This window comes from Oncorhynchus keta, chromosome 12 (assembly GCF_023373465.1).
Source record: "Oncorhynchus keta strain PuntledgeMale-10-30-2019 chromosome 12, Oket_V2, whole genome shotgun sequence".
Lineage (NCBI taxonomy): Eukaryota > Metazoa > Chordata > Actinopteri > Salmoniformes > Salmonidae > Oncorhynchus > Oncorhynchus keta.
In genome coordinates this window covers 39,314,669-39,337,583 of record NC_068432.1, presented here as the reverse complement: position 1 = coordinate 39,337,583, position 22,915 = coordinate 39,314,669, and the positions used below count along the sequence as shown (strand labels likewise).

At 46.5% G+C, this 22,915-nt stretch overlaps 1 protein-coding gene across 5 annotated transcripts in view; it reads right to left on the bottom strand.

Annotated features, from left to right (window-relative positions):
* The window catches only part of LOC118391489 (M-phase phosphoprotein 9), an 82,714-nt gene that overhangs the window by 1,356 nt on the left and 58,443 nt on the right, over positions 1 to 22,915 (bottom strand). For 3 of the 5 annotated variants that reach the window (XM_052458289.1, XM_052458292.1, XM_052458291.1), the window contains 7 exons: positions 5,343 to 5,597; positions 5,029 to 5,210; positions 4,360 to 4,593; positions 4,048 to 4,165; positions 3,825 to 3,898; positions 3,533 to 3,738; positions 38 to 106 (listed from right to left, as the gene is read on the bottom strand). In XM_052458289.1, coding sequence (XP_052314249.1) covers positions 38 to 106; positions 3,533 to 3,738; positions 3,825 to 3,898; positions 4,048 to 4,165; positions 4,360 to 4,593; positions 5,029 to 5,210; positions 5,343 to 5,597 — 1,138 coding nt within the window. The remainder of the gene's footprint in view (positions 1 to 37; positions 107 to 3,532; positions 3,739 to 3,824; positions 3,899 to 4,047; positions 4,166 to 4,359; positions 4,594 to 5,028; positions 5,211 to 5,342; positions 5,598 to 22,915) is intronic. The other 2 variants (XM_052458290.1, XM_052458293.1) reach the window with 2 other exon arrangements.

Below are 22,915 nucleotides of genomic sequence, written 5' to 3'. Positions count from 1 at the left end.
ATGAGGCCTAGCAGGTTTGGTGTGACTGTGACCTTACCTCATCTAACCTGGTCTGCAGGTTCACCCTCCCACCAGATCCAGGCATCCGGCTCAACGCTGACTCAATCTGCACAAAACACACACAAATTAATAAATATATAACCAACGCATGAATTCACTTCACAGCACTCAGATTAAATCAGATTAACCAGGCAGGCAGCCCTGCAGTGTGTGTGTGTGTGTGTGTGTGTGTGTGTGTGTGTGTGTGTGTGTTGCGCTGGACAGACGCAGGAGTGTACGTAAGCTTGCTGACGGGTAACGGGGTTATAGCACCCCTCAGTCAAAACAGAGCGGGAGAGGACAGAGCAGAGCGGGAGAAGACAGGGCAGAGCGGGAGAAGACAGGGCAGAGCGGGAGAAGACAGGGCAGAGCGGGAGAAGACAGGGCAGAGCGGGAGAAGACAGGGCAGAGCGGGAGAAGACAGGGCAGAGCGGGAGAAGACAGGGCAGAGCGGGAGAAGACAGGGCAGAGCGGGAGAAGACAGGGCAGAGCGGGAGAAGACAGGGCAGAGCGGGAGAGGACAGGGCAGAGCGGGAGAGGACAGGGCAGAGCGGGAGAGGACAGGGCAGAGCGGGAGAAGACAGAGCAGAGCGGGAGAAGACAGAGCAGAGCGGGACAGGACAGAGCAGAGCGGGAGAGGACAGAGCAGAGCGGGAGAGGACAGGGCAGAGCGGGAGAGGACAGGGCAGAGCGGGAGAGGGCAGAGCGGGAGAGGGCAGAGCGGGAGAAGACAGAGCGGGAGAAGACAGGGCAGAGCGGGAGAAGACAGGGCAGAGCGGGAGAGGACAGGGCAGAGCGGGAGAAGACAGGGCAGAGCGGGAGAAGACAGGGCAGAGCGGGAGAAGACAGGGCAGAGCGGGAGAAGACAGGGCAGAGCGGGAGAAGACAGGGCAGAGCGGGAGAAGACAGGGCAGAGCGGGAGAGGACAGGGCAGAGCGGGAGAGGACAGGGCAGAGCGGGAGAGGACAGGGCAGAGCGGGAGAAGACAGAGCAGAGCGGGAGAGGACAGAGCAGAGCGGGAGAGGACAGAGCAGAGCGGGAGAGGACAGGGCAGAGCGGGAGAAGACAGGGCAGAGCGGGAGAAGACAGGGCAGAGCGGGAGAAGACAGAGCAGAGCGGGAGAGGACAGAGCAGAGCGGGACAGGACAGAGCAGAGCGGGAGAGGACAGAGCAGAGCGGGAGAAGACAGGGCAGAGCGGGACAGGACAGAGCAGAGCGGGAGAGGACAGAGCAGAGCGGGAGAGGACAGGGCAGAGCGGGAGAGGACAGGGCAGAGCGGGAGAGGGCAGAGCGGGAGAGGACAGGGCAGAGCGGGAGAGGACAGAGCAGAGCGGGACAGGACAGAGCAGAGCGGGACAGGACAGAGCAGAGCGGGAGAGGACAGAGCAGAGCGGGAGAGGACAGGGCAGAGCGGGAGAGGACAGGGCAGAGCGGGGAGAGGACAGGGCAGAGCGGGAGAGGACAGGGCAGAGCGGGACAGGACAGAGCAGAGCGGGACAGGACAGAGCAGAGCGGGAGAGGACAGAGCAGAGCGGGAGAGGACAGGGCAGAGCGGGACAGGACAGGGCAGAGCGGGAGAGGACAGAGCAGAGCGGGAGAGGACAGAGCAGAGCGGGACAGGACAGGGCAGAGCGGGAGAAGACAGAGCAGAGCGGGACAGGACAGGGCAGAGCGGGACAGGACAGAGCGGGACAGGACAGGGGGAATATATGAAGCCAGCTATAAATAGAAGTCATTAAGAGTGGAGTGGTTGTAAAACCATAAAGCCAGGTTATATAACCGGAATATATTAGGAGGCCTGCCTCCGTCATTAATAGATATAAACCAACCAAATATGAAGCAGTGCAATACCAGAATCAACGTTAGCCAAACTAAACTCCTAGCCCCTGTCCCTAGGAACTCCCTGTAGATTCCAAAGAGTTTGGATGGATATGAACTAGAAGGTAATATTGCTCTGGTAGGTTGACACCACTGCATTGCTTATTGCCATCCAATCTTTACAGATCTACAGTGCATTCAGACCCCTTGACTTTTTCCACGTTTTGTTACGTTACAGCCTTATACTAAAATTGATTAAAATGGTTCTTTTTTTGATCCTCATCAACACACACCAAAAACTGGCTTAGACATATCACATTTACATAAGTATTCAGACCCTTTTCTTTGTTGAAGCACCTTTGGCAGCGATTACAGCCTTGAGTCTTCTTGGGTATGACGCTACAAGCTATTTTCAAGCTACACAGCTATTTTCATGTCTCTCGGTTCAAGTCCGGGCTCTGGCTGGGTCTCTCAAGAACATTGAGACTTGTCCCGAAGCCACTCCTGCGTTGTCTTGACTGTGTCCTTAGGGTCGTTGTCCTGTTGGAAGGTGAACCTTTGCCCCCAGTCTGAGGGTCTCTGGAACATGTTTTCATTAAGGATATCTCTGTAGTTTGCTCCGTTCATCTTTCCCTCAATCCTGACCAATCTCCCAGTCCATGCCGCTGAAAAACATCCCCACTACATGATGCTGCCACCACCACGTTTCACCGTAGGGATGGTGCCAGGTTTCCTCCAGATGTGATGCTTGGCATTCAGGGCAAAAAATTAAATCTTGGTTTCATCAGACCAGAGAATCTTGTTTCTCATGGTCTGAGAGCCTTTTAGCTGCCTTTTGGCAAACTGTATGCAGGCTGTCATGTGCCTTTCGTCTGGCCACTACCGTAGAGGCCTGATTGGTGGAGTGCTGCAGAGATGGTTGTCCTTCTGGAAGGTTCTCCCATCCCCACAGAGGATCTTTGGAGCCCTGTCAGAGTGACCATCGGGCACTTTGGTCACCTCGCTCCCTCGATTGCTCAGTTTGGCCAGACAGCCAGCTCTAGGAAGAGTCTTAGTGGTTCCAAACTTCATCCACTTAAAAATGATGGAGGCCACTGTGTTCTTGTCGACCATCAATGCTGCAGACATTTTTTGATACCCTTCCCCAAATCTGTGCCACGACGTAATCCTGACGCGGAGCTCTACGGAAAATTCCGTCGACCTCATGGCTTGATTTTTGCTCTGACATGCACTGTCAACTGTGGGACCTTATATAGACAGGTGTGTGCCTTTTCAAATCAATTGAATTTACCACAGGTGGACTCCAATCAAGTTGAAGAAACATCTCAAGAATGATCAATGGGAACAGGTTGCACCTGAGCTCAATTTCGAGTCTCATAACAAAGAATATGAATACTTATGTAAATAAGCTATTTCAGTTTATTTTATATATTTGAAAAAAAAAAAATCTAAAAACCTGTTTCTGCTTTATTATTTAATCCATTTTAGAATAAGGCTGTAATGTACCAAAATGTGGAAAAAGGGAAGGGGTCTGAATACTTTCCAAATGCACTGTACAGGTGTCTAGGGGTAGGGCTATGGGTAAAAGGCATGTTTGGTCTTGTGGAAATTGGACATTGCTAGTGAGTGGCCTGTCAGAGTGTATCTATAAGAACCTTATAACAGTCTGTCTCACCTGTTGTTTTTCCATAGTGAGCTCGTCTAACATCCTCTCAGCGTCGGCCAGGGAGTGGAGCCTGGTCTGGAGGTCTGTCCCTGGGTCCTGGAGGTCTGAGCATGACCCCACAGTCCCTTGCTCCTGCCAGCCCAGCCCAAAGACACCCTCCTGGGGGTCAACACTGCCTGAGGACTCCACTGAGCCACCAGACGACCGCTGGGAGGCTGGAGGAGGAAGAAACAGGGCAGTAGTGTTAGGGAACTATTCAACTGAACACACTAACCAGGAGTCAGGGAGGTAAGTCAAAAACCTTCTGGGAACAGTCTCTTCCTGGGGCTGGAGTTGTGGAAGGAGTGGCGTCTCTGGTCTAACGCCACGTCAAACCTGAAACAGACAATCACAACTCTGAACTAAGCTCAACATATCAAATACGGTAGCTGGAGTTGGAGCGATCACACGCGGAAAAAACAGTAAGCATTTTAACCAAGGTTGCAAAGATTCAGCTAAGGAAGAGTCCTGTAGTCCACGGGTACCTGTTGCGTAGCGGTTGTCGTGGTGGTGGGTTGCCAAAGGCAGTGGAGTAGTTCTCTGCAGGGCAGCGTTTGGGGCTGGACTTAGCTGACAGAGGCATCATTAGAGTCTCCCTCTTACCTAAAACAAAATAACACTAGATTAGTGAAATCACTTAACATAATTAACTAGTCTCCACATACACAAAAGTACAAATTAGGTAATAGTAGAGTATTGAGATACACCAGGAAGAGAAAGGGGATACCTAGTCAGTAGCACAACTGAATGCATTCAACCCAGCCCCGATAAAGGAGTGATGAGAAAAACAGACGTACTGGGTGTAGTAGGGGGGAAGGTGGTCCTCTGGGTGCGGGGGGGCAGAGAAGAGGACCTGTGGCCTTCTGGAGACAGACTTCTCTGGGCTCTCAGCAGAGGCACACCCCTGACTGTCCCGGACATTCCCGTCTCCGGGCCAGCCACATCCTCCATAGCCCTGTCACGGTCCTGTGTTTGTGGTTCTCTGTGGTTTCTCTCTAAAAGGCCAACAGTAGGCCTCCGGCTGCCCAACCCTGCAACACAGACAGATATATAGAGACAAATGACAGAATTTAGAGAAAAACACTCCCAGAAACAGATGCATTCAGAGTGAACCACATTGAAATCAACAGAATAAAACTTCAGAGTAGAGAATCACACGGGTTGTTTCAACTTTCCTTAGCACTGCCAAGATATATCCGTTTGCAAATCACTACATTTTCACAAGACAGAGAATCTTAAAATGCTGGTATCAGATGACATGAAAAACACATATCCAAACGGCTGATGTCAGGGGAAACACAACCTCCATGGTAAAAGCTAGCGTCAGCAGAAAATGCAAGACTGGAGCCAATGAATGAGTCACGTTGTAGCCCAGTGTTCCAGCCCAGCACTAACGATTGAGTGGAGAGTGACATGAGTTAGTAAGTGAGTGGAAGGCCTACTGTGGGATGAGGACTGTGTCTTACAGGAGGCCAGTGAAAGTGAGTCAGTGGTACTGTGGCTGTTCTTACAGGGGGCCCGACCCTCAGTGGTCCTGGTCTCCTCAAGCTCTATCAGGGCCCTCATCAGTGGGGTCAGAGGCCCCCGAGCTTCCCTCACACCCCCACCCTGGTTCTGGGGCTGCTCAATCTCTGGAGGAGACGAACACCTACAGGACAAAACAGGACAAGGGTGAGGTAAACTGGTCAGCTTTGTAATCGTGGTTAAATCAAGGGGAAAAGGAATTAAGAGGAGGTATTCTTAAGTTAACACTACAACCACAAGTTAACCACAACCATACCTTCTGCTGCCAGTGTGGCCCGAGTTGCCTGATTGGTCAGTTTGAGGACAGGGAGACTTCCTGTAGCTGCCCAATTGGTCAGTTTGAGGGCAAGGAGACTTCCTGTAACTCTGCGATTGGTCAGTTTGAGGAAGAGGAGAATTCCTGATGCTATGTGATTGGTCAGTTTGAGGGCAAGGAGATATCCTATATGTGGATTCTGGTTGCAGAGGGTGTTTGCTGGGGGACAGCAGCAGGTCCGGGTGGTGGTACAGACTGGAGAGGGATAACAGTAAGAACAGCTTCTGTCAAACAGACAGACAGACTGGAGAGGGATAACAGTAAGAACAGCTTCTGTCAAACAGACAGACAGACTGGAGAGGGTTAACAACAGTAACAACAGCTTCTGTCAAACAGACAGACAGACTGGAGGGGGTTAACAGTAAGAACAGCTTCTGTCAAACAGACAGACAGACTGGAGAGGGTTAACAGTAAGAACAGCTTCTGTCAAACAGACAGACAGACTGGAGAGGGATAACAACAGTAAGAACAGCTTCTGTCAAACAGACAGACAGACTGGAGAGGGATAACAACAGTAAGAACAGCTTCTGTCAAACAGACAGACAGACTGGAGAGGGATAACAGTAAGAACAGCTTCTGTCAAACAGACAGACAGACAGGGACAGACTCAAACAGACAGACAGAGGGATAACAGTAAGAACAGCTTCTGTCAAACAGACAGACAGACTGGAGAGGGATAACAGTAAGAACAGCTTCTGTCAAACAGACAACAGACTGGAGAGGGATAACAACTAAGAACAGTCAAACAGACAGACAGACTGGAGAGGGTTAACAGTAAGAACAGCTTCTGTCAAACAGACAGACAGACTGGAGAGGGTTAACAGTAAGAACAGCTTCTGTCAAACAGACAGACAGACTGGAGAGGGTTAACAGTAAGAACAGCTTCTGTCAAACAGACAGACAGACTGGAGAGGGATAACAGTATAATATAACAGACTGGAAGGGTTAATAGTAAGAACAGCTTCTGTCAAACAGACAGACAGACTGGAGAGGGATAACAGTATAATATAATAATAATATATGCCATTTACAGACGCATGACTTACAGTCATGTGCATACATTCTACGTATGGGTGGTCCCGGGATTGAACCCACTACCCTGGCGTTACAAGCGCCATGCTCTACCAACTGAGCTACAGAAGGACCACAGTAAGAACAGCTTCTGTAAAACAGACACAGACTGGAGAGGGATAACAGTAAGAACAGCTTCTGTCAAACAGACAGAGACTGGAGAGGGATAACAACAGTAAGAACAGCTTCTGTCAAACAGACAGACAGACTGGAGAGGGATAACAGTAAGAACAGCTTCTGTCAAACAGACAGACAGACTGGAGAGGGTTAACAGTAAGAACAGCTTCTGTCAAACAAACAGACAGACTGGAGAGGGATAACAGTAAGAACAGCTTCTGTCAAACAGACAGACAGACTGGAGAGGGTTAAGAGTAAGAACAGCTTCTGTCAAACAGACAGACAGACTGGAGAGGGATAACAGTAAGAACAGCTTCTGTCAAACAGACAGACAGACTGGAGAGGGATAACAGTAAGAACAGCTTCTGTCAAACAGACAGACAGACTGGAGAGGGATAACAGTAAGAACAGCTTCTGTCAAACAGACAGACAGACTGGAGAGGGATAACAGTAAGAACAGCTTCTGTCAAACAGACAGACAGACTGGAGAGGGATAACAGTAAGAACAGCTTCTGTCAAACAGACAGACAGACTGGAGAGGGTTAACAGTAAGAACAGCTTCTGTCAAACAGACAGACAGACTGGAGGGGGTTAACAACAGTAACAACAGCTTCTGTCAAACAGACAGACAGGAGAGGGTTAACAACAGTAAGAACAGCTTCTGTCAAACAGACAGACAGGAGAGGGTTAACAACAGTAAGAACAGCTTCTGTCAAACAGACAGACAGACTGGAGGGTTAACAACAGTAAGAACAGCTTCTGTCAAACAGACAGACTGGAGAGGGATAACAGTAAGAACAGCTTCTGTCAAACAGACAGACAGACTGGAGAGGGATAACAGTAAGAACAGCTTCTGTCAAACAGACAGACAGACTGGAGAGGGTTAACAGTAAGAACAGCTTCTGTCAAACAGACAGACAGACAGACTGGAGAGGGATAACAGTAAGAACAGCTTCTGTCAAACAGACAGACAGACTGGAGAGGGATAACAGTAAGAACAGCTTCTGTCAAACAGACAGACAGGAGAGGGATAACAACAGTAACAACAGCTTCTGTCAAACAGACAGACAGACTGGAGAGGGTTAACAGTAAGAACAGCTTCTGTCAAACAGACAGACAGACTGGAGAGGGTTAACAGTAACAACAGCTTCTGTCAAACAGACAGACAGACTGGAGAGGGATAACAGTAAGAACAGCTTCTGTCAAACAGACAGACAGACTGGAGAGGGATAACAACAGTAAGAACAGCTTCTGTCAAACAGACAGACAGACAGGAGAGGGATAACAACAGTAAGAACAGCTTCTGTCAAACAGACAGACAGACTGGAGAGGGATAACAGTAAGAACAGCTTCTGTCAAACAGACAGACAGACTGGAGAGGGATAACAGTAAGAACAGCTTCTGTCAAACAGACAGACAGACTGGAGAGGGATAACAGTAAGAACAGCTTCTGTCAAACAGACAGACAGACAGGAGAGGGATAACAACAGTAACAACAGCTTCTGTCAAACAGACAGACAGACAGGAGAGGGATAACAACAGTAAGAACAGCTTCTGTCAAACAGACAGACAGACTGGAGAGGGATAACAGTAAGAACAGCTTCTGTCAAACAGACAGACAGACTGGAGAGGGTTAACAGTAAGAACAGCTTCTGTCAAACAGACAGACAGACAGACTGGAGAGGGATAACAGTAAGAACAGCTTCTGTCAAACAGACTGGAGAGGGATAACAGTAAGAACAGCTTCTGTCAAACAGACAGACAGACTGGAGAGGGTTAACAGTAAGAACAGCTTCTGTCAAACAGACAGACAGACTGGAGAGGGATAACAGTAAGAACAGCTTCTGTCAAACAGACAGACAGACTGGAGAGGGATAACAGTAAGAACAGCTTCTGTCAAACAGACAGACAGACTGGAGGGTTAACAGTAAGAACAGCTTCTGTCAAACAGACTGGAGAGGGTTAACAGTAAGAACAGCTTCTGTCAAACAGACAGACAGACAGACAGACAGGAGAGGGATAACAGTAAGAACAGCTACTGTCAAACAGACAAACAGACTGGAGGGGGATAACAACAGTAAGAACAGCTTCTGTCAAACAGACAGACTGGAGGGGGTTAACAACAGTAAGAACAGCTTCTGTCAAACAGACAGACAGACTGGAGGGGGTTAACAACAGTAAGAACAGCTTCTGTCAAACAGACAGACAGACTGGAGAGGGATAACAGTAAGAACAGCTTCTGTCAAACAGACAGACAGACTGGAGAGGGTTAACAGTAAGAACAGCTTCTGTCAAACAGACAGACAGACTGGAGAGGGATAACAGTAAGAACAGCTTCTGTCAAACAGACAGACAGACTGGAGAGGGATAACAGTAAGAACAGCTTCTGTCAAACAGACAGACAGACTGGAGAGGGTTAACAACAGTAAGAACAGCTTCTGTCAAACAGACAGACAGACTGGAGAGGGATAACAACAGTAAGAACAGCTTCTGTCAAACAGACAGACAGACTGGAGGGGGTTAACAACAGTAACAACAGCTTCTGTCAAACAGACAGACAGACTGGAGAGGGATAACAGTAAGAACAGCTTCTGTCAAACAGACAGACAGACTGGAGAGGGTTAACAGTAAGAACAGCTTCTGTCAAACAGAGACAGACTGGAGAGGGATAACAGTAAGAACAGCTTCTGTCAAACAGAGACAGACTGGAGAGGGATAACAGTAAGAACAGCTTCTGTCAAACAGACAGACAGACTGGAGGGGGTTAACAACAGTAACAACAGCTTCTGTCAAACAGACAGACAGACTGGAGAGGGATAACAGTAAGAACAGCTTCTGTCAAACAGACAGACAGACTGGAGGGGGTTAACAACAGTAAGAACAGCTTCTGTCAAACAGACAGACAGACTGGAGAGGGATAACAGTAAGAACAGCTTCTGTCAAACAGACAGACAGACTGGAGAGGGATAACAGTAAGAACAGCTTCTGTCAAACAGACAGACAGACTGGAGAGGGATAACAGTAAGAACAGCTACTGTCAAACATACAGACAGACTGGAGAGGGATAACAGTAAGAACAGCTTCTGTCAAACAGACAGACAGACTGGAGAGGGATAACAGTAAGAACAGCTTCTGTCAAACAGACAGACAGACTGGAGAGGGATAACAGTAAGAACAGCTTCTGTCAAACAGACAGACAGACAGGAGAGGGATAACAACAGTAACAACAGCTTCTGTCAAACAGACAGACAGACTGGAGGGGGTTAACAACAGTAAGAACAGCTTCTGTCAAACAGACAGACAGACTGGAGAGGGTTAACAGTAAGAACAGCTTCTGTCAAACAGACAGAAAGACTGGAGAGGGATAACAGTAAGAACAGCTTCTGTCAAACAGACAGACAGACAGGAGAGGGATAACAACAGTAACAACAGCTTCTGTCAAACAGACAGACAGACTGGAGGGGGTTAACAACAGTAAGAACAGCTTCTGTCAAACAGACAGACAGACTGGAGAGGGTTAACAGTAAGAACAGCTTCTGTCAAACAGACAGACAGACTGGAGGGGTTAACAACAGTAACAACAGCTTCTGTCAGACAGACAGACTGGAGAGGGATAACAGTAAGAACATCTTCTGTCAAACAGACAGACAGACTGGAGAGGGTTAACAACAGTAAGAACAGCTTCTGTCAAACAGACAGACAGACTGGAGAGGGTTAACAGTAACAACAGCTTCTGTCAAACAGACAGACAGACTGGAGAGGGATAACAGTAAGAACAGCTTCTGTCAAACAGACAGACAGACTGGAGAGGGATAACAGTAAGAACAGCTTCTGTCAAACAGACAGACAGACTGGAGAGGGATAACAGTAAGAACAGCTTCTGTCAAACAGACAGACAGACAGGAGAGGGATAACAGTAAGAACAGCTTCTGTCAAACAGACAGACAGACTGGAGAGGGATAACAGTAAGAACAGCTTCTGTCAAACAGACAGACAGACTGGAGAGGGTTAACAACAGTAAGAACAGCTTCTGTCAAACAGACAGACAGACTGGAGAGGGTTAACAGTAACAACAGCTTCTGTCAAACAGACAGACAGACTGGAGAGGGATAACAGTAAGAACAGCTTCTGTCAAACAGACAGACAGACTGGAGAGGGATAACAGTAAGAACAGCTTCTGTCAAACAGACAGACAGACTGGAGAGGGATAACAGTAAGAACAGCTTCTGTCAAACAGACAGACAGACTGGAGAGGGATAACAGTAAGAACAGCTTCTGTCAAACAGACAGACAGACTGGAGAGGGATAACAGTAAGAACAGCTTCTGTCAAACAGACAGACTGGAGAGGGATAACAGTAAGAACAGCTTCTGTCAAACAGACAGACAGACTGGAGAGGGATAACAGTAAGAACAGCTTCTGTCAAACAGACAGACAGACTGGAGAGGGATAACAGTAAGAACAGATTCTGTCAAACAGACAGACAGACTGGAGAGGGTTAACAGTAAGAACAGCTTCTGTCAAACAGACAGACAGGAGAGGGATAACGACAGTAAGAACAGCTTCTGTCAAACAGACAGACAGACTGGAGAGGGATAACAACAGTAAGAACAGCTTCTGTCAAACAGACAGAGACTGGAGGGGGTTAACAACAGTAACAACAGCTTCTGTCAAACAGACAGACAGACTGGAGAGGGATAACAGTAAGAACAGCTTCTGTCAAACAGACAGACAGACTGGAGAGGGATAACAGTAAGAACAGCTTCTGTCAAACAGACAGACAGACTGGAGGGGGATAACAACAGTAAGAACAGCTTCTGTCAAACAGACAGACAGACTGGAGAGGGATAACAACAGTAAGAACAGCTTCTGTCAAACAGACAGACAGACTGGAGAGGGATAACAGTAAGAACAGCTTCTGTCAAACAGACAGACAGACTGGAGAGGGATAACAGTAAGAACAGCTTCTGTCAAACAGACAGACAGACTGGAGAGGGATAACAGTAAGAACAGCTTCTGTCAAACAGACAGACAGACAGGAGAGGGATAACAACAGTAACAACAGCTTCTGTCAAACAGACAGACAGACAGGAGAGGGATAACAACAGTAAGAACAGCTTCTGTCAAACAGACAGACAGACAGGAGAGGGATAACAGTAAGAACAGCTTCTGTCAAACAGACAGACAGACTGGAGAGGGATAACAGTAAGAACAGCTTCTGTCAAACAGACAGACAGACAGACTGGAGAGGGATAACAGTAAGAACAGCTTCTGTCAAACAGACTGGAGAGGGATAACAGTAAGAACAGCTTCTGTCAAACAGACAGACAGACTGGAGAGGGTTAACAGTAAGAACAGCTTCTGTCAAACAGACAGACAGACTGGAGAGGGATAACAGTAAGAACAGCTTCTGTCAAACAGACAGACAGACTGGAGAGGGATAACAGTAAGAACAGCTTCTGTCAAACAGACAGACAGACTGGAGGGTTAACAGTAAGAACAGCTTCTGTCAAACAGACTGGAGAGGGTTAACAGTAAGAACAGCTTCTGTCAAACAGACAGACAGACAGGAGAGGGATAACAGTAAGAACAGCTACTGTCAAACAGACAAACAGACTGGAGGGGGATAACAACAGTAAGAACAGCTTCTGTCAAACAGACAAACAGACTGGAGGGGATAACAACAGTAAGAACAGCTTCTGTCAAACAGACAGACTGGAGAGGGTTAACAACAGTAAGAACAGCTTCTGTCAAACAGACAGACAGACTGGAGAGGGTTAACAGTAAGAACAGCTTCTGTCAAACAGACAGACAGACTGGAGGGGGTTAACAACAGTAACAACAGCTTCTGTCAGACAGACAGACTGGAGAGGGATAACAGTAAGAACAGCTTCTGTCAAACAGACAGACTGGAGAGGGTTAACAACAGTAAGAACAGCTTCTGTCAAACAGACAGACAGACTGGAGAGGGTTAACAGTAACAACAGCTTCTGTCAAACAGACAGACAGACTGGAGAGGGATAACAGTAAGAACAGCTTCTGTCAAACAGACAGACAGACTGGAGAGGGATAACAGTAAGAACAGCTTCTGTCAAACAGACAGACAGACTGGAGAGGGATAACAGTAAGAACAGCTTCTGTCAAACAGACAGACAGACAGGAGAGGGATAACAGTAAGAACAGCTTCTGTCAAACAGACAGACAGACTGGAGAGGGATAACAGTAAGAACAGCTTCTGTCAAACAGACAGACAGACTGGAGAGGGTTAACAACAGTAAGAACAGCTTCTGTCAAACAGACAGACAGACTGGAGAGGGTTAACAGTAACAACAGCTTCTGTCAAACAGACAGACAGACTGGAGAGGGATAACAGTAAGAACAGCTTCTGTCAAACAGACAGACAGACTGGAGAGGGATAACAGTAAGAACAGCTTCTGTCAAACAGACAGACAGACAGGAGAGGGATAACAGTAAGAACAGCTTCTGTCAAACAGACAGACAGACTGGAGAGGGATAACAGTAAGAACAGCTTCTGTCAAACAGACAGACAGACTGGAGAGGGATAACAGTAAGAACAGCTTCTGTCAAACAGACAGACAGGAGAGGGATAACAGTAAGAACAGCTTCTGTCAAACAGACAGACAGACTGGAGAGGGATAACAGTAAGAACAGCTTCTGTCAAACAGACAGACAGACTGGAGAGGGATAACAGTAAGAACAGCTTCTGTCAAACAGACAGACAGACTGGAGAGGGATAACAGTAAGAACAGCTTCTGTCAAACAGACAGACAGGAGAGGGATAACAACAGTAAGAACAGCTTCTGTCAAACAGACAGACAGACTGGAGGGGGTTAACAACAGTAAGAACAGCTTCTGTCAAACAGACTGGAGGGGGTTAACAACAGTAACAACAGTTTCTGTCAAACAGACAGACAGACTGGAGAGGGATAACAGTAAGAACAGCTTCTGTCAAACAGACAGACAGACTGGAGAGGGATAACAGTAAGAACAGCTTCTGTCAAACAGACAGACAGACTGGAGAGGGATAACAACAGTAAGAACAGCTTCTGTCAAACAGACAGACAGACAGGAGAGGGATAACAACAGTAAGAACAGCTTCTGTCAAACAGACAGACAGACTGGAGAGGGATAACAGTAAGAACAGCTTCTGTCAAACAGACAGACAGACTGGAGAGGGATAACAGTAAGAACAGCTTCTGTCACAGACAGACAGACTGGAGAGGGATAACAGTAAGAACAGCTTCTGTCAAACAGACAGACAGACAGGAGAGGGATAACAACAGTAACAACAGCTTCTGTCAAACAGACAGACAGACAGGAGAGGGATAACAACAGTAAGAACAGCTTCTGTCAAACAGACAGACAGACTGGAGAGGGATAACAGTAAGAACAGCTTCTGTCAAACAGACAGACAGACTGGAGAGGGTTAACAGTAAGAACAGCTTCTGTCAAACAGACAGACAGACAGACTGGAGAGGGATAACAGTAAGAACAGCTTCTGTCAAACAGACTGGAGAGGGATAACAGTAAGAACAGCTTCTGTCAAACAGACAGACAGACTGGAGAGGGTTAACAGTAAGAACAGCTTCTGTTAAACAGACAGACAGACTGGAGAGGGATAACAAGAACAGCTTCTGTCAAACAGACAGACAGACTGGAGAGGGATAACAGTAAGAACAGCTTCTGTCAAACAGACAGACAGACTGGAGGGTTAACAGTAAGAACAGCTTCTGTCAAACAGACTGGAGAGGGTTAACAGTAAGAACAGCTTCTGTCAAACAGACAGACAGACAGGAGAGGGATAACAGTAAGAACAGCTACTGTCAAACAGACAAACAGACTGGAGGGGGATAACAACAGTAAGAACAGCTTCTGTCAAACAGACAAACAGACTGGAGGGGGATAACAACAGTAAGAACAGCTTCTGTCAAACAGACAGACTGGAGAGGGTTAACAACAGTAAGAACAGCTTCTGTCAAACAGACAGACAGACTGGAGAGGGTTAACAACAGTAAGAACAGCTTCTGTCAAACAGACAGACAGACTGGAGAGGGATAACAGTAAGAACAGCTTCTGTCAAACAGACAGACTGGAGAGGGATAACAGTAAGAACAGCTTCTGTCAAACAGACAGACAGACTGGAGAGGGATAACAGTAAGAACAGCTTCTGTCAAACAGACAAACAGACTGGAGAGGGTTAACAACAGTAAGAACAGCTTCTGTCAAACAGACAGACAGTCTGGAGAGGGATAACAGTAAGAACAGCTTCTGTCAAACAGACAGACAGACTGGAGAGGGATAACAGTAAGAACAGCTTCTGTCAAACAGACAGACAGACTGGAGAGGGTTAACAACAGTAAGAACAGCTTCTGTCAAACAGACAGACAGACTGGAGGGGATAACAGTAAGAACAGCTTCTGTCAAACAGACAGACAGACTGGAGAGGGTTAACAGTAAGAACAGCTTCTGTCAAACAGACAGACAGACTGGAGGGGGTTAACAACAGTAACAACAGCTTCTGTCAAACAGACAGACAGACTGGAGAGGGATAACAACAGTAAGAACAGCTTCTGTCAAACAGACAGACAGACTGGAGGGGGTTAACAACAGTAACAACAGCTTCTGTCAAACAGACAGACAGACTGGAGAGGGATAACAGTAAGAACAGCTTCTGTCAAACAGACAGACAGACTGGAGAGGGTTAACAGTAAGAACAGCTTCTGTCAAACAGAGACAGACTGGAGAGGGATAACAGTAAGAACAGCTTCTGTCAAACAGAGACAGACTGGAGAGGGATAACAGTAAGAACAGCTTCTGTCAAACAGACAGACAGACTGGAGGGGGTTAACAACAGTAACAACAGCTTCTGTCAAACAGACAGACAGACTGGAGAGGGATAACAGTAAGAACAGCTTCTGTCAAACAGACAGACAGACTGGAGAGGGTTAAGAGTAAGAACAGCTTCTGTCAAACAGACAGACAGACTGGAGAGGGATAACAGTAAGAACAGCTTCTGTCAAACATACAGACAGACTGGAGAGGGATAACAGTAAGAACAGCTTCTGTCAAACAGACAGACAGACTGGAGAGGGATAACAGTAAGAACAGCTACTGTCAAACATACAGACAGACTGGAGAGGGATAACAGTAAGAACAGCTTCTGTCAAACAGACAGACAGGAAAGGGATAACAGTAAGAACAGCTTCTGTCAAACAGACAGACAGACTGGAGAGGGATAACAGTAAGAACAGCTTCTGTCAAACAGACAGACAGACAGGAGAGGGATAACAACAGTAACAACAGCTTCTGTCAAACAGACAGACAGACTGGAGGGGTTAACAACAGTAAGAACAGCTTCTGTCAAACAGACAGACAGACTGGAGAGGGTTAACAGTAAGAACAGCTTCTGTCAAACAGACAGACAGACTGGAGAGGGATAACAGTAAGAACAGCTTCTGTCAAACAGACAGACAGACAGGAGAGGGATAACAACAGTAACAACAGCTTCTGTCAAACAGACAGACAGACTGGAGGGGGTTAACAACAGTAAGAACAGCTTCTGTCAAACAGACAGACAGACTGGAGAGGGTTAACAGTAAGAACAGCTTCTGTCAAACAGACAGACAGACTGGAGGGGGTTAACAACAGTAACAACAGCTTCTGTCAGACAGACAGACTGGAGAGGGATAACAGTAAGAACAGCTTCTGTCAAACAGACAGACTGGAGAGGGTTAACAACAGTAAGAACAGCTTCTGTCAAACAGACAGACAGACTGGAGAGGGTTAACAGTAACAACAGCTTCTGTCAAACAGACAGACAGACTGGAGAGGGATAACAGTAAGAACAGCTTCTGTCAAACAGACAGACAGACTGGAGAGGGATAACAGTAAGAACAGCTTCTGTCAAACAGACAGACAGACTGGAGAGGGATAACAGTAAGAACAGCTTCTGTCAAACAGACAGACAGACTGGAGAGGGATAACAGTAAGAACAGCTTCTGTCAAACAGACAGACAGACTGGAGAGGGATAACAGTAAGAACAGCTTCTGTCAAACAGACAGACAGACTGGAGGGGGTTAACAACAGTAAGAACAGCTTCTGTCAAACAGACAGACAGACTGGAGAGGGATAACAGTAAGAACAGCTTCTGTCAAACAGACAGACAGACTGGAGAGGGATAACAGTAAGAACAGCTTCTGTCAAACAGACAGACAGACTGGAGAGGGATAACAGTAAGAACAGCTTCTGTCAAACAGACAGACAGACAGGAGAGGGATAACAGTAAGAACAGCTTCTGTCAAACAGACAGACAGACTGGAGAGGGATAACAGTAAGAACAGCTTCTGTCAAACAGACAGACAGACTGGAGAGGGATAACAGTAAGAACAGCTTCTGTCAAACAGACAGACTGGAGAGGGATAACAGTAAGAACAGCTTCTGTCAAACAGACAGACAGACTGGAGAGAGATAACAGTAAGAACAGCTTCTGTCAAACAGACAGACAGACTGGAGAGGGTTAACAGTAAGAACAGCTTCTGTCAAACAGACAGACAGACAGGAGAGGGATAACAGTAAGAACAGCTTCTGTCAAACAGACAGACAGGAGAGGGATAACGACAGTAAGAACAGCTTCTGTCAAACAGACAGACAGACTGGAGAGGGATTAACAACAGTAACAACAGCTTCTGTCAAACAGACAGACAGACTGGAGAGGGATAACAGTAAGAACAGCTTCTGTCAAACAGACAGACAGACTGGAGAGGGATAACAGTAAGAACAGATTCTGTCAAACAGACAGACAGACTGGAGAGGGATAACAGTAAGAACAGCTTCTGTCAAACAGACAGACAGACTGGAGGGGGTTAACAACAGTAACAACAGCTTCTGTCAAACAGACAGACAGACTGGAGAGGGATAACAACAGTAACAACAGCTTCTGTCAAACAGACAGACAGACTGGAGGGGGTTAACAACAGTAACAACAGCTTCTGTCAAACAGACAGACAGACTGGAGGGGGTTAACAACAGTAAGAACAGCTTCTGTCAAACAGACTGGAGGGGGTTAACAACAGTAACAACAGCTTCTGTCAAACAGACAGACAGACTGGAGAGGGATAACAGTAAGAACAGCTTCTGTCAAACAGACAGACAGACTGGAGAGGGATAACAGTAAGAACAGCTTCTGTCAAACAGACAGACAGACTGGAGAGGGATAACAGTAAGAACAGCTTCTGTCAAACAGACAGACAGACTGGAGGGGGTTAACAACAGTAACAACAGCTTCTGTCAAACAGACAGACAGACTGGAGAGGGATAACAGTAAGAACAGCTTCTGTCAAACAGACAGACAGACTGGAGGGGTTAACAACAGTAACAACAGCTTCTGTCAAACAGACAGAGACTGGGGGGTTAACAACAGTAACAACAGCTTCTGTCAAACAGACAGACAGACTGGAGGGGGTTAACAACAGTAAGAACAGCTTCTGTCAAACAGACTGGAGGGGTTAACAACAGTAACAACAGTTTCTGTCAAACAGACAGACAGACTGAGAGGGATAACAGTAAGAACAGCTTCTGTCAAACAGACAGACAGACTGGAGAGGGATAACAGTAAGAACAGCTTCTGTCAAACAGACAGACAGACTGGAGGGGTTAACAACAGTAAGAACAGCTTCTGTCAAACAGACAGACTGGAGAGGGATAACAACAGTAACAACAGCTTCTGTCAAACAGACAGACAGACTGGAGAGGGATAACAGTAAGAACAGCTTCTGTCAAACAGACAGACAGACTGGAGAGGGATAACAACAGTAACAACAGCTTCTGTCAAACAGACAGACAGACTGGAGGGGGTTAACAGTAAGAACAGCTTCTGTCAAACAGACAGACAGACTGGAGAGGGATAACAGTAAGAACAGCTTCTGTCAAACAGACAGACAGACTGGAGGGGGTTAACAACAGTAACAACAGCTTCTGTCAAACAGACAGACAGACTGGAGAGGGTTAACAGTAAGAACAGCTTCTGTCAAACAGACAGACAGACTGGAGAGGGTTAACAACAGTAACAACAGCTTCTGTCAAACAGACAGACAGACAGGAGAGGGATAACAGTAAGAACAGCTTCTGTCAAACAGACAGACAGACTGGAGAGGGATAACAGTAAGAACAGCTTCTGTCAAACAGACAGACAGAGAGGAGAGGGATAACAGTAAGAACAGCTTCTGTCAAACAGACAGACAGACAGGAGAGGGATAACAGTAAGAACAGCTTCTGTCAAACAGACAGACAGACTGGAGAGGGTTAACAACAGTAACAACAGCTTCTGTCAAACAGACAGACAGACTGGAGGGGGTTAACAACAGTAAGAACAGCTTCTGTCAAACAGACAGACAGACTGGAGAGGGTTAACAGTAAGAACAGCTTCTGTCAAACAGACAGACAGACTGGAGGGGGTTAACAACAGTAACAACAGCTTCTGTCAAACAGACAGACAGGAGAGGGTTAACAGTAACAACAGCTTCTGTCAAACAGACAGACAGGAGAGGGTTAACAGTAAGAACAGCTTCTGTCAAACAGACAGACAGACTGGAGAGGGATAACAGTAAGAACAGCTTCTGTCAAACAGACAGACAGACTGGAGAGGGATAACAGTAAGAACAGCTTCTGTCAAACAGACAGACAGACTGGAGGGGGTTAACAACAGTAACAACAGCTTCTGTCAAACAGACAGACAGACTGGAGAGGGATAACAGTAACAACAGCTTCTGTCAAACAGACAGACAGACTGGAGAGGGTTAACAACAGTAACAACAGCTTCTGTCAAACAGACAGACAGACTGGAGAGGGATAACAACAGTAAGAACAGCTTCTGTCAAACAGACAGACAGACTGGAGAGGGTTAAGAGTAAGAACAGCTTCTGTCAAACAGACAGACAGACTGGAGAGGGATAACAGTAAGAACAGCTTCTGTCAAACAGACAGACAGACTGGAGAGGGTTAAGAGTAACAACAGCTTCTGTCAAACAGACAGACAGACTGGAGAGGGTTAACAACAGTAACAACAGCTTCTGTCAAACAGACAGACAGACTGGAGAGGGTTAACGACAGCTTCTGTCAAACAGACAGACAGACTGGAGAGGGTTAACGACAGCTTCTGTCAAACAGACAGACAGACTGGAGAGGGTTAACAACAGTAACAACAGCTACTGTCAAACAGACAGACAGACTGGAGAGGGATAACAACAGCTTCTGTCAAACAGACAGACAGACTGGAGAGGGATAACAGTAAGAACAGCTTCTGTCAAACAGACAGACAGACAGGAGAGGGTTAAGAGTAAGAACAGCTTCTGTCAAACAGACAGACAGACAGGAGAGGGATAACAACAGTAACAACAGCTTCTGTCAAACAGACAGACAGACTGGAGAGGGATAACAACAGTAACAACAGCTTCTGTCAAACAGACAGACAGACAGGAGAGGGTTAACAACAGTAACAACAGCTTCTGTCAAACAGGAGAGGGTTAACAACAGTAACAACAGCTTCTGTCAAACAGACAGACAGACTGGAGGGGGTTAACAACAGTAACAACAGCTTCTGTCAAACAGACAGACAGACAGGAGAGGGTTAAGAATAAGAACAGCTTCTGTCAAACAGACAGACAGACAGGAGAGGGATAACAACAGTAACAACAGCTTCTGTCAAACAGACAGACAGACAGGAGAGGGATAACAACAGTAACAACAGCTTCTGTCAAACAGACAGACAGACAGGAGAGGGTTAACAACAGTAACAACAGCTTCTGTCAAACAGGAGAGGGTTAACAACAGTAACAACAGCTTCTGTCAAACAGACAGACAGACAGACAGGAGAGGGTTAACAACAGTAACAACAGCTTCTGTCAAACAGACAGACAGACAGGAGAGGGTTAACAACAGTAAGAACAGCTTCTGTCAAACAGACAGACAGACTGGAGAGGGATAACAGTAAGAACAGCTTCTGTCAAACAGACAGACAGACTGGAGAGGGTTAACAACAGTAACAACAGCTTCTGTCAAACAGACAGACAGACTGGAGGGGTTAACAACAGTAACAACAGCTTCTGTCAAACAGACAGACAGACTGGAGGGGGTTAACAACAGTAACAACAGCTTCTGTCAAACAGACAGACAGACTGGAGAGGGATAACAACAGTAACAACAGCTTCTGTCAAACAGACAGACAGACTGGAGGGGGTTAACAACAGTAACAACAGCTTCTGTCATACAGACAGACAGACTGGAGAGGGTTAAGAGTAAGAACAGCTTCTGTCAAACAGACAGACAGACTGGAGGGGGTTAACAACAGTAACAACAGCTTCTGTCAAACAGACAGACAGACTGGAGAGGGTTAACAACAGTAACAACAGCTTCTGTCAAACAGACAGACAGACTGGAGAGGGATAACAACAGTAACAACAGCTTCTGTCAAACAGACAGACAGACTGGAGAGGGATAACAACAGTAAGAACAGCTTCTGTCAAACAGACAGACAGACTGGAGAGGGATAACAACAGTAACAACAGCTTCTGTCAAACAGACAGACAGACTGGAGAGGGTTAACAACAGTAACAACAGCTTCTGTCAAACAGACAGACAGACTGGAGAGGGATAACAACAGTAACAACAGCTTCTGTCAAACAGACAGACAGACTGGAGAGGGATAACAGTAACAACAGCTTCTGTCAAACAGACAGATAGACTGGAGAGGGTTAACAGTAAGAACAGCTTCTGTCAAACAGACAGACAGACTGGAGGTGGTTAACAGTAAGAACAGCTTCTGTCAAACAGACAGACAGACTGGAGGGGGTTAACAACAGTAACAACAGCTTCTGTCAAACAGACAGACAGACTGGAGAGGGATAACAGTAACAACAGCTTCTGTCAAACAGACAGACAGACTGGAGGGGGTTAACAACAGTAACAACAGCTTCTGTCAAACAGACAGACAGACTGGAGAGGGTTAACAACAGTAACAACAGCTTCTGTCAAACAGACAGACAGACTGGAGAGGGTTAACAACAGTAACAACAGCTTCTGTCAAACAGACAGACAGACTGGAGAGGGTTAACAACAGTAACAACAGCTTCTGTCAAACAGACAGACAGACTGGAGAGGGTTAACAACAGTAACAACAGCTTCTGTCAAACAGACAGACAGACAGGAGAGGGTTAACAACAGTAAGAACAGCTTCTGTCAAACAGACAGACTGGAGGGGGTTAACAACAGTAAGAACAGCTTCTGTCAAACAGACAGACAGACTGGAGAGGGATAACAGTAACAACAGCTTCTGTCAAACAGACAGACAGACTGGAGAGGGTTAACAACAGTAACAACAGCTTCTGTCAAACAGACAGACAGACTGGAGAGGGTTAATAACAGTAACAACAGCTTCTGTCAAACAGACAGACAGACTGGAGAGGGTTAACAACAGTAACAACAGCTTCTGTCAAACAGACAGACAGACTGGAGAGGGATAACAGTAAGAACAGCTTCTGTCAAACAGACAGACAGACTGGAGAGGGTTAACAACAGTAACAACAGCTTCTGTCAAACAGACAGACAGACTGGAGAGGGTTAACAACAGTAACAACAGCTTCTGTCAAACAGACAGACAGACTGGAGAGGGTTAACAACAGTAACAACAGCTTCTGTCAAACAGACAGACAGACTGGAGAGGGATAACAACAGTAAGAACAGCTTCTGTCAAACAGACAGACAGACTGGAGAGGGATAACAACAGTAACAACAGCTTCTGTCAAACAGACAGACAGACTGGAGAGGGTTAACAGTAAGAACAGCTTCTGTCAAACAGACAGACAGACTGGAGAGGGTTAACAACAGTAACAACAGCTTCTGTCAAACAGACAGACAGACTGGAGAGGGTTAACAGTAAGAACAGCTTCTGTCAAACAGACAGACAGACTGGAGAGGGATAACAGTAAGAACAGCTTCTGTCAAACAGACAGACAGACTGGAGAGGGATAACAACAGTAACAACAGCTTCTGTCAAACAGACAGACAGACTGGAGGGGGTTAACAGTAACAACAGCTTCTGTCAAACAGACAGACTGGAGAGGGATAACAACAGTAACAACAGCTTCTGTCAAACAGACAGACAGACTGGAGAGGGATAACAGTAAGAACAGCTTCTGTCAAACAGACAGACAGACTGGAGAGGGATAACAACAGTAACAACAGCTTCTGTCAAACAGACAGACAGACTGGAGAGGGATAACAACAGTAAGAACAGCTTCTGTCAAACAGAC